The sequence below is a fragment of the Numenius arquata genome, chromosome 8, assembly GCF_964106895.1.
Source record: "Numenius arquata chromosome 8, bNumArq3.hap1.1, whole genome shotgun sequence".
NCBI classification, from domain to species: Eukaryota; Metazoa; Chordata; class Aves; order Charadriiformes; family Scolopacidae; genus Numenius; species Numenius arquata.
In genome coordinates, this window is record NC_133583.1 from 13,992,118 (window position 1) to 14,007,672 (window position 15,555).

Sequence of the window (15,555 nt, forward strand, 5' to 3'; positions counted from 1 at the left end):
TTTTAAAACCTAATCAATGTGTTGGTGTTCCTGGCTCAGGATAGATGCATCATGACTGCAATGGATCAGCTCCAAGAATTACAGTATTAGCTCTGCAGCAGTGGCTCTAGATGGTATCTCTGCAGGGAAATCCTTGTCAGCAGTAACCTACCTCTACTATAAATGGCCGCCTGCCCTCCTACACTGGGTTCTAAGAGAAGTGTGGAGGTGAAGTTTGCTGAACTGAGAACTCCCTACCCCATACTACTCCTATGATCGTATCAGCATAAAATTGGATAGTTCATTCAGGGTGAAAAGCAGTTACATAAAAATATTAACAGGTGTATGTAAGGGCTGGCTGAGATCACCCTCTTACCGAAAGCATCTAAGCACTGAAATTTCACCTTAGTGCATTATAGCAGATCCCAGGTCAGTCTCCCAGGGCACTTGGAATAAACATTCAATGTCTGGAAGATAAAGTGTCTCCTCTGCAGACACCACAGACTGTAAGCATAAAGCAACATCAAAAGTACTGAAAACATTTGTTCAGCTCTCAAAGACAACAATCATAACAGAAAGCTGAAGACATGCAATAGAGGAAAAATAAGTAACAGACATGGTATCTACCGAAAGAAATGCTACTGATACACAAGAAATTAAACATTCCTTACACAGATCAGCAACAAATAACCCAGAGTATCATACAGGAATCTCTATAGGAAGCAGAAAAAAAAAAAAAAAAAAAAAATAGTATCTCCCATTAAAATCCTGCAACCCCAAATACCATTTTTCATGTCCCACTAAATTTTCTAAGCTACATTTACTCAAACACTTCTGAACAAACAGGATGTCCAGATACGTCTTAGGCGACATGAGTCTTGCCAATCTCCGCAGAACATTCTGTGTAATGTTAAGCAAACAGCATATTTCCTTTTTACAAATTCTTTTTCTTCTTTCTTTCCTATTACTTTCAAATATACTTAGTACAAGACAGCAAGAAAAGAGAGCATCTAACCTTTCAACTCCTGTTTATCAATGTATTTCTTGTATTGGTGGTCCAAAATTAGATGGCAGTATCCTAGAAATGGTCGAAAAAGCTGCAAGGGGTTCTTCCTTTCCAAGCGCAGGACTTCACATTTGTCCTTGCTGAGACTCCTAAGGTTCCCGTCTTGCCCGTTCAGCAAGGTCAGGTCCCTCTGCATGGCAGCCCTGCCCTTGAGCATATCAACTCGTTCCCCACCACACCAGCACTCCCGGATCTGGTATCATCTTCAAACTTTAGACTAGAGTGTACTTCTCAATGTCCTTCAGGTCATTGATAAAAAAATGTTAAATGTGGCAGGTCAAAATATAGACTCCTACAGTATTCTGCTTGTTACCAGCATCCAGGTAGAGCACCACCTATTAACCACTACCCCCGAGCTTGATCCTCAAACCAGTTTTATTTTACTCCTCTAGCTGTTCATACATCCAGACCACAGTGCGCTAACTTCGACAGAAGACCATCATAGGAAACAGTCAAAAGCCCTGCTAAAGGCAAAGTGAATAGCGTGCACTGCCCTCTCTTGCCCATAAAGATGATCATTTTATCATACAAGACAATCAGACTCATCAGACGTGATCTATCCCTACTAAATTCATACTGATTGTTACCAAAGCATCTTCTTCATGTGCCCAAAAAAGCAGTCCAAAACTTGTTCCATGATTTTCCCCAGGGACTCAAACAAAGCTAGCCAGTTTGTAATTCCCTGGCTGCATCTTTGGGTTTGTTGTTTTGGGGTTTGGTTTTTTTGCTTTGGTTTAGGCTTTTTGAGGGGGAAAGGGGGAGGGGAAGGGCAGAGAAAAGCAGGGCCTGTTTGTTTCCTTTAAAGAGGGTGCTCTCTGCAGGAAGTGTTCTGTAGCATTTTTGTCTCGCATACTTTAAGCCTAGAAGCCATAAAGCACAGCCTTAATAAATTTCATTTGCTATCATGTGGACTGTTTGGCTTTTGATTTACTAGTTTAGCATTTCTGTAATCAAGATGCTATGAATGTGCTCAATTCAATTCATATCCACTTTGAATTAAATGAAGAGAGTACTATTAGCTACCACCATAACACAGAAACTTGTGCCTACACATATTTTTTTTCAGTTGTTAAAAATGACCAGTTATTTGGAGTCCTTTTGGTCTAACAAAATACTTTATTTCTCACATAGTTTCTCAGCGCATTTGGTAAACTGTGGAAATGGATTCTCTATAAAAGGTACTTAGAATAGACGCTCACAATCTAAGGCACTGAATAATGCCAAGAAATTAATTTTTGAAAGCCTAGATATCTGTTGGAAACTTTGGTTTTCTACTAAAAGCTTCCACCACATCTGCCAGACGCATTTCAGCCTGGGAGAAGTCACATACAAATTCTCAAGGGTTTTCAACTTGCTTATTTTTAAAAACAAAAACTAAAAAAAAAACCCACAAGACTATTTCAATTAAGCAGTTTTTTAAAGAGTTTCTGCCCATATGCAGCGATAGAAGCTGTACAAACATATTTAGATTTTTTTTGAACCATAGCCCACTTTTTCTTTTGCTTTGATTCACACTTTTTGGAACACTCCATGCTCAGCACAACATCCACGTCCTACATATCTAGTGACTCACTTTTTCGGGCATCTCTTAAAAAGATTCCTTAACTTGTAAATACTCAAAAAAATCAAAATCAATTCTAAGCATAAGCTTCTAATGTTACCGCTGTATGAAAAATTCAAAAGGAGGTATTACACTTTCTACAAACACAAGCAAAAGGAGGCATTGCACCGGTTATCTACAGAAGTATTGCTAAGCACGAAAAAGGCTGAGTACAGATATTCCCACCACCACCCACTTCCACCTTTATCTTACACATTTTTAGGCCCGCACATTATGTTAAAAATATTTTAAAACGCAAATCCAACATTAACTATCTGCTTTTAATTGCTATTTACCGGTGATCTTGAAGAGTCATCCGACTTTTATCCTTAATAACACTAGTGTTACATATACATTATCTCCTTTGGGCACATAACTTTTTCCATGTATAATTAAAGTGCCTTTATACAAAGTAAACATTCACATCTTTCAACTGTAAGTAACATGTCATCTTCAACTTGGTCTATTTATGCAACATACTCCAGCTTAGACCTACCTCTGCCTCAAAAAAAAATTGTATACTAGTTCCCTTGCCAATGATTACTGATGCTCCTCCGTTTCTACCCTTCTTTACAGATTATGCTGATATAATTGTTTATAGCCTATGTAGTAAACAGGATAACTCCCATGATTCACTAAAACAAAACAAACAAAACTCCAAACTCAAGAAAAAAAAAAATTAGAGTATAACTGAAAGGAAGCTCAAGAAGCAGCACAGAGACTGGACTGAGTGACTGGGAATGCCAGAAACCGGTATTGCCAAAGTCCACAACTTACAAAATTGCAGCCCCAGATCATTTGTGAACTATTTTGAATTATTTGAACGTTCCTCTCTGTTACTAAATTAACATTCCAAGGTATTTTATCTTTCATAAACCCCAGAGCTGATGGAAGTACTATGTAGAAGTTTTAAGAAGTGTTTACAAATACTGTAGCAGAAAGAATTTATGCAGGTTTAAATATAAGTCATCGATAGGATAATGACATATTCCTAAATGAGAGGTACTTATTAGAAGTTCTGTAAACAACGATAATAAACATTCCTGCATGCAAATTTTCTGGCATAGTTTTATGTTTTTGTTTGTACTTTGAAAACACCACAAAATTATTTAACGTAGTTTTTGTGATTCAAGATTAAGACTGTATTTACCGACATGACCTTTTACCTGCCTTTTCACAATGGAATTTCATATTTATTATCTCTAACAATTTATTCTTCCCTCTCCTCCAACTGTCTCACGACTCACCATTCAGATATTCAAACAGATGAAAAACCAGAACACATTACCAAGAAACAAACACAGAAAACAATTCTCCATGCTGCCGTGTCAATACTTTAAACCTTTTACAGAACCACAACGTAGAACAGGCTAAATTTACAGCAATGTATTCCTGTGCATGATCTCAACCCCACTCCTTAGTTGATCACTGTGGCCATCCAGATACCTACGTAGGCAACTTTCATCAAGACCCCCTTATCAAATCTTTCCATGTTGGTATCTCAATAACTGTCACATACCATCCCCTTATTTACTACTACCAAGCTGCTATTTTAGATCAGCCAGATAAAATGAATAAGCATATGATGGTTTTTGACGTGTATTAGAAGAGCCAAAGCTAACTGAAATTTACAAACAAAAAAACCCCACTGCTGACTGTCTTTTGCGCTTATCTGTTAGTTAGCAGACTTGCTCGACACTCAATGCTTTGTCTAATTAAACATCTTTAATAAGGCTCAACTATTAGTAACCATAATAGAGCACATGGGGGTCTCAAAATCTTCATAAATCATGAGAAATGTTGATAAAAAAGCTATATACATAACACTTTTTAATTTTAAAACAAGTACAGTAAATTAGAGTATTTTTACTTTGCTGAGTCAAACAAGAAAGGTTAAAAACTAAGCTTAAATTGAAAATATTTCAAGCACTTAAGTTTTCTGAAGTGTCCAAGAACACACATCACATGCACAACAGAGCCAAAACAACATGCTTAATGAAACACTAATAGAGATAGCAGTTTGCACAATTACGTGCAGGTAACTTGAAAGCCGTGCCATAACCCAACCTTAAGAAATTAAACGCTTGTCTTGTCCCATCATGCCCAGGTATTGCATAACCCAGGATCGTTAACAATGGAAGGTTTAAGAACTTTGAGTGCGCTGTACTGCTCCTCATGCTGTGTCATACTACTAAAAAATGCTGCATTAATTACAGACCACATTATTCTTAAAATCAAGATCTACACTGTCATAGAAGGGTGTGCTGTGAAGCTAAAACAGAGCTGACTTAGAGCATATTTCAGGCGTAACATCAATATATTTGAAAAAAAACAAAAAAAAAAACAAAACAAAACACAGAACACCACAGTGCTGAGCAACTGAAATCCACGCTTTGTTCATTTCTTGCTGGATATTTAAAATTAACTTGACAGTCATTAAGTGAAATAACTTTACTTGTCCCAGTTCAATCCCTAGTGGACAAAACATGCACTACAGAACCCCTAAATTCCATTTAAGATACTTAGTCTTTTGAGAGTAACAGTTAAGACAACACAGGATATATTTTAAAACCATTCTCACTATCAATGAGAAAATATCTTGTATGCCATTTGTTACTCTCCTGCTGCCAGTAACAAAACTTCTATCAGACCCAAACAACAAAACACTCTTTATAAAATTTCAAAAGGGCAAGCAGGAAGAATGCCAAACAGATCCAGGGTTTTTAAATCCATTTTTTGACGCTTCTCACGATGAGATTTATTTACATGCTCAGCTAAAACAGTTAATTTCTCAGCATTTGAAAAAATACTATTACACCATCATATTCACACCAGCTGTGCTTTTAGATTTGTATTACTCACCTCAAAAGCACCTACTTCCAGTAATGAATAATATGCATGCAAATTTTTTAGCACTTATCACCATTTTGAGCTGTTAGTTTTATGTACTTTTAATAACATTTAAAGTTTCTGCTTAACAAGAAATTATCAACTTACCTGAAAAGTAATCATTTTACCTATAACAAATCTTACTCCTTCCACACACAACCATATTTATTACGGAGCAAAACCAAAGGGATCTACAATCTACAGGGCCTTGCTAAAGCAAATGTGCAGTTCATTGTTTTTAAATAAAGAAAACCTCTTACCTTGCCTGTCTTGTGATCAAACCAGACAAGAGCATGGTTCCTGGACAGCACCTTACAGTCAAAAGTTGCGTTATTCTGAGCTGGCCGGCAGCGAGCCACTGAGCGGCCGATTTTGACGGGCTCGTCCAGGTAGACATGACGCTCCTGAAACGGATGAGAGTTCGGGCGGCAAGTGAAGATGGCCAAGGCTGAAGGCATCGAGGACAGATTGGGGTTGCCACACCAACCAGAGATGAAGAGAGCCTCTTCTGACACAGACTGTCCTCCACAATTTTTAACCCAAACCTCCACAGCAACTTTATATTAAAGCAGGACAAACATTATCATATGAGAGGCCTAACAACTCATTGTTTCAGTGTGTAAACTAATTCTGGCAATAATCCAGTGAAAAAGCCCCATTATGTCTTTTAATAATATCAGCAGTGGCCCAAAAAAAGTCTAAAAGGTACAACTTTCAATCCATCCTCCTCTGGAAGAACAGGAACAAGCATCTGATTCCTTCAAAGAGAAGCAAAAGCTCCTTGAAAGAAGGATAGAATGTCTTAAATCCAAGTAGATGAGTCATACAAGTACTTTTGTTTGTAACCTCAACTACCTTCTTTCCCCCCCTCCTTCCGTAAACAACACTGACCAGAATTCTGACCAATGCAACATGGAAGCAAGGAAAGGTTTAGGGAAGGGGGATGAAGAAGAAGGATTAGCGTCCTCTCTCAAAGCGCACAGACCAGGATGTGGAAGGTGAATACGAAGCCCTCACTCCACAACAGGGATCTACTTGCTTCACATGGCAGTCCGCATTTCACCATCTTCGTGTATTAAATCAAAGCAGAATAGGTGGTCCTCGATTTTGGATGGGGTACAAGAGCTACACTGTTTTCCTCCCCTACACCAGATGGAGCTGAACTGGTCTACAGTTTCAGGCGGCCACTCAGATAAGGAACTTGATAAGGCATTGGAGAGGGCTTCGAACTCCCCTTCCCTCGGGGACAAGCTAACGCCTGGGAAGGGTCCTTCGGGGGCGGCCTACGAGGTGCACTGACAGGTTGCTCCCAGGCGGTGCCGGCGATGGCTCCGACCGGCAGTAGCGGGCAAGCGTCCCTCCGCGGCGGCTCTGCTGGCGGCGGGCGGACGGGCGGGGGCGCGGGGGCCGGCGGCGGCGGGAGGCGAGCGGGGGGCTGCTCCAGGAAGTCTCCGCTACAAGCCCCCGGCGCGGGGAGCGGCGGGCCGGGAGAGGCGGCGTCCCCTCAGCTCCGCTCAGCTCCTCCGCAGGTGGCTGCGCATGAGGAGGGCCCGCTCCTCAGCCCCCCGCGCTCTCCGCCCCGCCGAGCGCCGCTCCGCTGGCCCTGCGGCGGCGGGAGAGGCCTGGCGGCCGGGCCCGGACGCCTCCCGCCTCGGTAGCTCTGCCTCTCAGGCAGCCGCCGACCACGAAAACTTTCCTCCGACCTGCAGAGCCGAAAACAAACCGGGTCAGACGCGGCCCTCGCCCGGCGCGGCCCCACACCTCCCCCCGGCCTAGCGCTGCCCGGCCCGGAGGGGGACATGGGGCGCACTAGGGCTCCGCTCCCTCCCTTACCTTCAGCGCAGCGGCCGCCATAGTGACTGGAAACCTACCCGGTGTAGCAGCCGCGGCGCTGCCGGGGAGGGGCGGGAGGCGGGGGGCGAGGGCAGGCAGCGGCGGAGGGCGGAGCCGTCCTCGGCGGGGCCTGACCAAAGGGAAGGCGAGGCGGCTGCGCCGGCGCGAGGGGCGGGCTCGGCGCCGGCGCGCTGCGCCCGGTGAAGTTGCGGTAGCCGCCGAGGCCCCGCCCCGCTGCCGCCTTCTTCCGGGTGCGGGGGGGGTCACCGGGGAGTTCGGTTCTGTGAGGGGATGTCCTGTGAGGGGATGCGGGCGGCGGGCTGAGCCGTGAGGGGCGAGGGTTCGGGCGGTTGTGCGGGGCGGGGGCTGAGCGGCCTCTTGTGAAGCGGGAAAAGGGGGAGAGGGGCTACTGCGGAAGGGCAGAGGGAGGACGCGTTAGCAGGTGGGAGCGGGGGCAGGTCTCTGAGGTGAATGAGCCCCGGGGCCGGGTGCCATGTCTTTCCACTGCCCTGCTCGCCTCAGCTCCGCCCTGCGGGTGAGGGAGGGAGCGAGCGGGGCTTGTCTGCCGTTCAGCGGTGGAACCCTGAGGAGAAACTGGGGTCACGCTATTGGCAGAGCTCTGATGGCGGAGAGCAGGGGCCTCCCCGACGTTCTCCTGCTGTCCCCCGGCTTTTCCCCTCGTTTTGTCATCCCAAGTTGAAAATTTTGGAAGCCGCAGTGTCCTTTGACGTGTCTTGGGGAGGGAGAAATGCCGGCCGTGTGTCACCGTCTCTAGTTACAGGTTGGCAGCTGGAGGGGGGGAACCCTTGAAGTGGTGACAGGGACGGGTCAGGGCAGGACAGAGGTGGGGTCACTGGTGCAGCCTTTTCCCTCAGTAGGTCTTGGAGCATCATCCAAGGTCATATTTATCCCCGTTTTCTAGAAGCCAAGGAAAGGTGGTTCCTTTTTTCAAGGTCATACGGCAGGCTAGTGCTGAACAGGTCTCTCCGGTCCGAATTAATTTTTAAGTCCGTCATTCCCTATAAAGCAAACAAGCAGAGATTGTTTGATATGAGATAGATGTTGGGGTCGTGCCAGCACTATAATTACCCTGTGACAAGGTGTTAGGATTAGGAATATGGGAGGGTTCTCTCATGCCAGAAAGGCCAGGCAGCCATGAAGAAGAGAAGTGGGGCTGGGCCAGGCAGTTCAGCCAGGCATATATGAGGGGAAATAAGCAACAATTGAGGTAAGGCAGTGCAGCATATGAGAGAAAGCATGATTGCTGTGCTATTACTTATAGCACAGTAAAAACTTAGTGTTGGCTTCATTTTTTTCCTTTCTTTTTGACTGCACTGTGATTTTGGAGAGGGGGAGGGGAGGGGAATTTGTGATTTGTTATAGCCTAGTTTTCTTCTGTTTCCTTCCAGTGAGAAAAGAGCAAAACCAGGCTGTAATATCTGTGTTTGAAGCAAAGAAATGAAATCCAAGATGAGAGACAAATCTGATTTGTGAAGACAAATACAGAAAGACCAATAGGTGGAAGCTTTAGGATTGTGTGTTTGTAGTTTTCAGTTCTCCTGACAGGAAAAAAAGAGAAAAATACCTGGCACACCAGTTCCTGGCCTTAATCAGCTTGTTTATGAGATTATACTATTCTGATAAATGTATTCGTAATTTTCTCATTTTTTAAATAAATGAAAATTCAGTATGGCTATTGCCTATAGCACATAGGTGCTATACACAAGGTGCCACAAGTAACAAAAAGAGGGAAGGAAAGGGGTATATGAAGAGGATGGAGAAAATGGGGAATAAATTTTACGTCTATCAGGAGTTAGATTTCAGGGAAAGAGTTGCAAAAGTAGAAGTAATTTGGAACATTTTGGAATTGCAAAGGCATAAAAAGTGGGGATAAAGGGTACTACAGGTGTTGGAATGAAAAGAATGTTTATGAGAGCATTTTTTTTATATTTTTTTATGCATTTTTAATGGAGGAAGGAGTCTGAAAGTAAAATCAAAGATGAAGAAGAACCATTTCCACCCATAGGGCCTAAGAGAATCAAGTGAAAAAGATAAGCAATGGATATCTTTTTCTGATGCTCTCTGTAAGTATAATTTTTAGATATTGTTACTGAGATTCAAACTAATTTCATACTGTATTGTTGGTACAGTATCTTTCTCAAGTCTTCCTGTGATCAGTAGAACAAACTAATATCCTAAGTATCTGTGCCTTTTCAACTGTAAGTCGCTGCCATATTATGGTATCCTGAACCCTTCTCCATTACCTGGTGAAATCCCATTTTGACAGTCCCATGGGGGAAGAAATGGGACATGCCAGCTACCTTTCTAATAATTTCTGGCACTGCCAAGTGGCTCATGTAACAACAGAGATCTACGTACTTTTCAGCAAGGGCATTAATTTGAGCCTTCCTTTTCTGTGAGAGTGCCAGCTTTCAGAAAAGTTGGATGGGCTTAGTTATCTCTCAGGCTATTTTACTTCTATTTCAAATTGCTTAATGAGTTCAAAAGTTACCAGGGGCAGACTCATAGACTAAGTTAAAAATAGAGCAAGTGGTTGCATTCTGAAATGAACATACAATTATCTTATGGGTATTTTATGAGCTATTTCATGCGTACCAGAAAGTGTCCATCTAGAACTGTGGAAGGCAACAGGTGGATGAAAAGAGTTGGGTATAAAGTGCTCAGCCGCTGCACTGTGCTCGCTCAGCAGGAGTGAGGAGGACGTGTAAGCTCATGCTTCGTTTCTGCAAACCGCTGTTTGCCACACAACCAAAAGAGGCAGTGAGCTTTGGCAGCCATGTTAGGTAAGGGCAGCAAGATGCCACTTAGGTGGCCATCCTTTTTCTGGGCAGGAAGTCCTTAAAATATGATAGCCATCATAGCTGAGGGCAGAAACAGCCGGCTCTATAGCCATCTTGGATAAGGGAAATGGAAGGGAGGCGATAGTCACATTTGTCCCCTAAAGAGTGGTGTCTGTTTCAGGATGATGAAATGTAGCAGAGATAGTTTATGTGTGTACCTGCCAAACATCTGAATTTTGGCTTGAGTGTGTCAAAGTGCAGGAGAGATTCTGCAGTCTTAATGACTTGATGAAAAATCAGTTCTTTTGCTGAAGGAAGCCTCTTGTGAATTCTAAGTTAGCTGTAACTGACTAGAGAAGAAAAACACTGAACATTATTATAGGCGACTCAGTGCTAGATTTCTGAGTATTGTGCAATAATGATCTACCAAATTATTAATATACATCAGATTATTATACTCTGATGTATTGTTATACATCAGACTAAGATTGTCAGTGGGGAGGTATTGTGAACCAGTTGCTTATTGGGAGATCCTGACTCAAGAGACATTGTTACTCTCATTGGAATGAATGAGGCATACTGTATAGCAAAAGTTCAGTTTCTAGTATAAAAATTAAGATGCAAACTGCTAATGGAAACAGAATAAACAGGTAAGGAGAAAATTGGAGATGCAGAGTTTTCTACCAAGTTCATATCCCTGAAGCTCATTCATCAGCAATTTACTAAATCAGTTTCTCATTGGTTTCAGTAATGCAACAGATTCTATGTATAACTGCACTCTTTTAAGCCATAGTAAATTTTAAACTATGACAGTCTAAAGGTGTTTACTGCCATATAGAACAATGTGGAAACTTACAGCAAAGTTTTAACTGGTATTTACATCCTAACATATCTTTTGCAAAACAAACTTGCCTCAGAGGTAGCTTCTGAGACATTCAGAATCAAGCTGAACTACCAAAATGTAAGGAACTGTTTCAGAGCAATAGGTTCATTTTCCTGGAGCTATAGATGTGTCAATTTGAATGTTAACACTACGAAAATGTACTTCGCAGCAATCACTCTGTGTCCACTAGAGGACCAGAGGGAGGACTAGCTGCATGGCAGGTCAGACTAACTAGCTTAGACCAATATTTGCTAATCTATAGTTGCTTTTCAGATGAAGTGACTGAAAACATAATCACTTTTTTCTGGAGTAGGAAAAGTGGTCTCACAAAGTTAGTTATACAAGGAGTGGCAAGATTATTGTGACGCTGTGGTGATTCTACAATTTGTTGAAATATTCTGGATACAATTCTTGGTAAAATTCACAATATTCTGTGCGTGCATGATAGTGTGTATCGTTGGAAAGTCACAGGCGTAAATGGTGTAGTTGCAGTGTATGTCAAGACGGCAACAATCCAATTTGAATTTTTGGATACCTCTTTGCTTTAGGAGCTGCTGAATATATGTACATTCTACAGATGTGTTCTCTATTCTTTCCATGCTGGTGTATCATGAGCAGTAAATGGAGCAAGAACTTGTCCTCAGAATGATGGTGGTTACCAGGAAAACAATAACAGGTATTTGCTGATAGGTTATTTACTGGTTTCATGATTGCACTGAAGAAGAGCCAAATTATCCTAGATTAATAAAAATAATAGAAAGCACAAAGCCTGGAATATATCTAAGAGCTGATTTACACTTCAATTTCAACTATGAACTTTGCTGCACAGTGTTTCAACCACTGTATGTAAACCACTTTGTAAAAGATTCTGACAGACATTGATGTGTCTGTGTCTGACCACCGAGTCCCTCTGCTTACAGTGGCAGTGATTGCACAAAATCCTTTTCATGAGCTCGCCAAGCTCCTCAAAACTTATTAGGACTGTACTCACCACTACTCTTATTGGAAAACTTCATTCAAAACCTTATTTCTCCAGTGATTAGAAAATTTACGCTAATTATTAGCCCAGATTTATTGAAGAGTGGTTACACTTTTTGTATTGTAGCACTATCATTGTTACTTAGTTTCAGACTTATTTTCTGTTCTTGATCTTTTAACTTCCTGACTGTTTATATAAAGAGCAATTGCATTATCTTTCAGCATTAATTTTGAAAGAATAAGCAACTCAGCTGGTTTAATCCTCTCTCGTCAGGTAGATTCTCCATTTATCTCATTTTCATTCAGATCCTTCCCTGCTCCTATTTCTAGTTTGCATTAAGCTTATTAAAAGATACTCATACCCAGTATACAAATGTGTATCTTGCTAACATAACAATTATATTCATATAATATACATAGTAAGCATGCATACAATTTGCTATTTAATTTATATTATATATTAAATAATCATGGAAATATAACGTGCATATATAAAACATATTATTTATAAATATACTCTGTATATCATATCTATTTATATATATTCAATATACATTGTATAGTGTGTTGATAATATATGTATATGGTATATATAAGTATAATGGAACATGCATACTATAAATACAGTATTATACTAATATATAACTAATTTTACATACATTGTTTCCTAATTTCTAATGAAATTGGGTAAGTTGGTATATCTGGCCTTTTCACTGCTTTATCATTTTAGTAGAACATAGTCATCGTGTAACCGGCTCTTAGTTGCTTTGCTATTAATATGAGGTTGACTTTTTGAAATGTTTTACATTTTCTGTGGCTGTCTGAAAAATAAGGAAAAGTATTTTAAAAACATGTATGACGTTTCTGTTGTTGTTTGTTTGTTTGTTTTAAATAAATGTATTTATTAGACCAGATGTAATTTTCAGATAGAAACCAAGTATTGCCTTGAATTGAAATCTCAAGGCAGGAGGTGGAGGGCGGGGGAAGGTGAGATGAGCTGAAGATGTTTATCCAATTCTTTGGTGTTATTCAGTGGGTATAAGCAGCCTGCAGACTCACTCCCTGCAGCAGCTGATGGAAACTGGCCAGCCAGCGGCCAACACCACATTTGCTGCTACCTGATAGAAAGCATCCTGCTGAGAGAGGCAGGACAGGAGGGTAGAGATAGTGGCTGTGGGGGAAAGATAGAGGGTGGAAGAAAGCAAGATAGGCCCAACAGTTGCTCAACATGCTCAACAGTTTTGGCTCTTCAGAATCCAGCTGTCCCACATAGGCCTATACTCATTTTTATTGCAGCAACTGACATTGCAGGGGATGCTTCTTCTAGAAGATACTCTTGCCCAAACCCTGCTGAGTATTTATACGAACAGATTGCTGTCCTTCTGCAAAATAAGAGTTAACAGAGCTTTGTGAGGGCAAATTCCATATGCAGAGCCCCACTATTTCATGAGACTGTGTTGCAGTTTGTAGCAAAGCATTCTCAGTTAATAGATTCCCAGTTCTGAAGTCAGTATTTCTTCCTGCACTGATAAGGCTTCTTGAAGGAGAAAGCAGCCAGTCTTAGTTGTTTAAACGCTACAGTACTTAAAATACATGCAGACGTATTTTTATTCTTCTTAAACAACTGACATCCTTTCTCAACCAAGGAAGATCATCACAATTTACCAAAACTAAACTCTATTTAAAATGCCTAGGTGGAAATCTTCCTGAACAAATGTTTCCCTGGTAATTAGGAATATCTCCAGTAGGTGAAAATCCTCTCTTTTTCAGTGACTTCTTTCGCAAAGATTGTGACTCAATTCTCTAAACTTTCTCCTGCCAAGAGATTATTTCTGTTAAGCATCGAGTGGAATTAAGTTACCGGTTAATGTTTGTTTAACAAAATGAGCAGAGAATAGCAGTCTTACCAAGTACTTCATTCTTCTTATATTACTTGTATATATTTATACTTTTTATTCACATGAAAACTTACAAATAGAAGCCAGCAAAAACTAGAAGGGAATGCATGATGATAATAGCTAAAACTTTGTTCTGCCCATGATAGCAAGAACGTAAACAAGGGAAAGTATAAAAATATAAAGAAGGGAGGGCTTGTAGGAAGCCATGAGGTGATACCTTTTCTTAAACCAAGTGGTAAAAGCTTTTGGCCGGGCCCTGTTTCAGCTCCTAAATGGAAATGGCAGATGAAGTAGCACTTCAGAGTCATTGCTCTGAGTTTAACCTGACGAAGCGCAGTTTGCTATTTCGGATAGCACTCTGTTACAGAATCCAGGAGTTAGCTGCTGGGAAAGTTCGTGAGTCTCACAGGGCATCCTGGTAAAATACCTGAAGCAACTTGAGACAGCAAGAGCCTCCCTGCGCAGCCGCTCCTGTTGCACACCACGTAGCTCCATTCGTATCTCAGTTTATATCTAAAATTCACTTTGCCACTAATGGTTTATGATAACGGAAGGCTGCTATATCTTACATTATTACAATGATAATTTTGTGTATTATAATTTTGTCTGACTTGTTTGTTTGTTCCGCCTTTGTCTAGGAAATTACTACAGTGATCAAAGCGTACTTTAATTTCTAGCAGTTTGGTTTTGATAGATAAACTAATGTTGTTAATGGGTCTTAAGGAAACGGTGCATTTAAAGAGTCGTAAATTTTCTATTAAGTATGTACAGATGCGGTATCTTGGTTTTAGTATTTGCGACTTCTGTAGGGGAAGAAATGGCAAGTAGGAATTTGGGCAACCAGCCTGTCCGCGTCTTCTCTGGCTGAAGCTGTTCTGGTAGCAGTCAACCAAAAGTCTAGTGTGAAATTAATTAAACAATAAAAGCTACAAGTTAGGAGGGGGGTGACGATTTTTTTGTGTGTTTGTTGAATATATTTAGCATTGCAACTCCACAGAGTGCTTCCTGCAGAAATATAAATGGGACGCGGACCGTGCTAAAAGAATATTTGAAAGCTCTTACATTATTAAATAAAGAGCTTGGCTTTTGGCTGAGGCACTAAAGTAGGTTTTAAGAGATTAGGATGTTTTCACTTCGGTTACCGCCGTTTCCTGTCCGGCCGCCAGCCCGTGGGCTATCTCCACCCGGCTCCCGGCTGATGCCGGCGCTGTGCGGGACGCGCCCGTTCGTTACTGAGCGATACCCTGCCTGGATGGCGTTCGCCGACCGTGACCATCTGCCCGCGGTCCGCTGCCTGCAGGAGCTCCCCCGCGCTCCTGGGGCACGCGTGGTGAGGGGCAGCCGGCGCCGTGGGGTACGGCAACCGTGTCTCAAACCCCCGAGAAAGGCGCACGATGCTTCTCCCCAGAGCCGGCTCCGCGGGCCCGCCCCTCGCTTGCTCGGGGCCCGGGACCGGTGCGCGGACGGGCCGTTGCGGTGCGTGGGCGAGGCCGCCGCGCGTTTCCGCGGGTGGGCGCTGGTGAGCGGGGGGGAGAGCTCCGCGCCCGCCTCCCCCCGCGGGAATGGTTTGGGCTCCCCGGCTCTCGCGCCCCCTCCCCGCCGGTGCCCGCTTGGACTCTCCCGCTTCA

At 42.3% G+C, this 15,555-nt stretch overlaps 1 protein-coding gene across 7 annotated transcripts in view; it reads right to left on the reverse strand.

Moving 5' to 3' along the window:
- The window catches only part of SLMAP (sarcolemma associated protein), an 83,200-nt gene extending 76,689 nt beyond the window's left edge, over positions 1–6,511 (reverse strand). For 6 of the 7 annotated variants that reach the window (XM_074151601.1, XM_074151599.1, XM_074151600.1 and 3 more), the window contains exon 1: positions 5,795–6,344. In XM_074151601.1, coding sequence (XP_074007702.1) covers positions 5,795–5,992 — 198 coding nt within the window. In that variant the 5' untranslated portion in view covers positions 5,993–6,344. Of the gene's footprint in view, positions 1–5,794 lie in introns of all 7 variants that reach the window. The other variant, XM_074151595.1, reaches the window with a different exon arrangement.
- Positions 6,512–15,555: the final 9,044 nt, after the last annotated feature.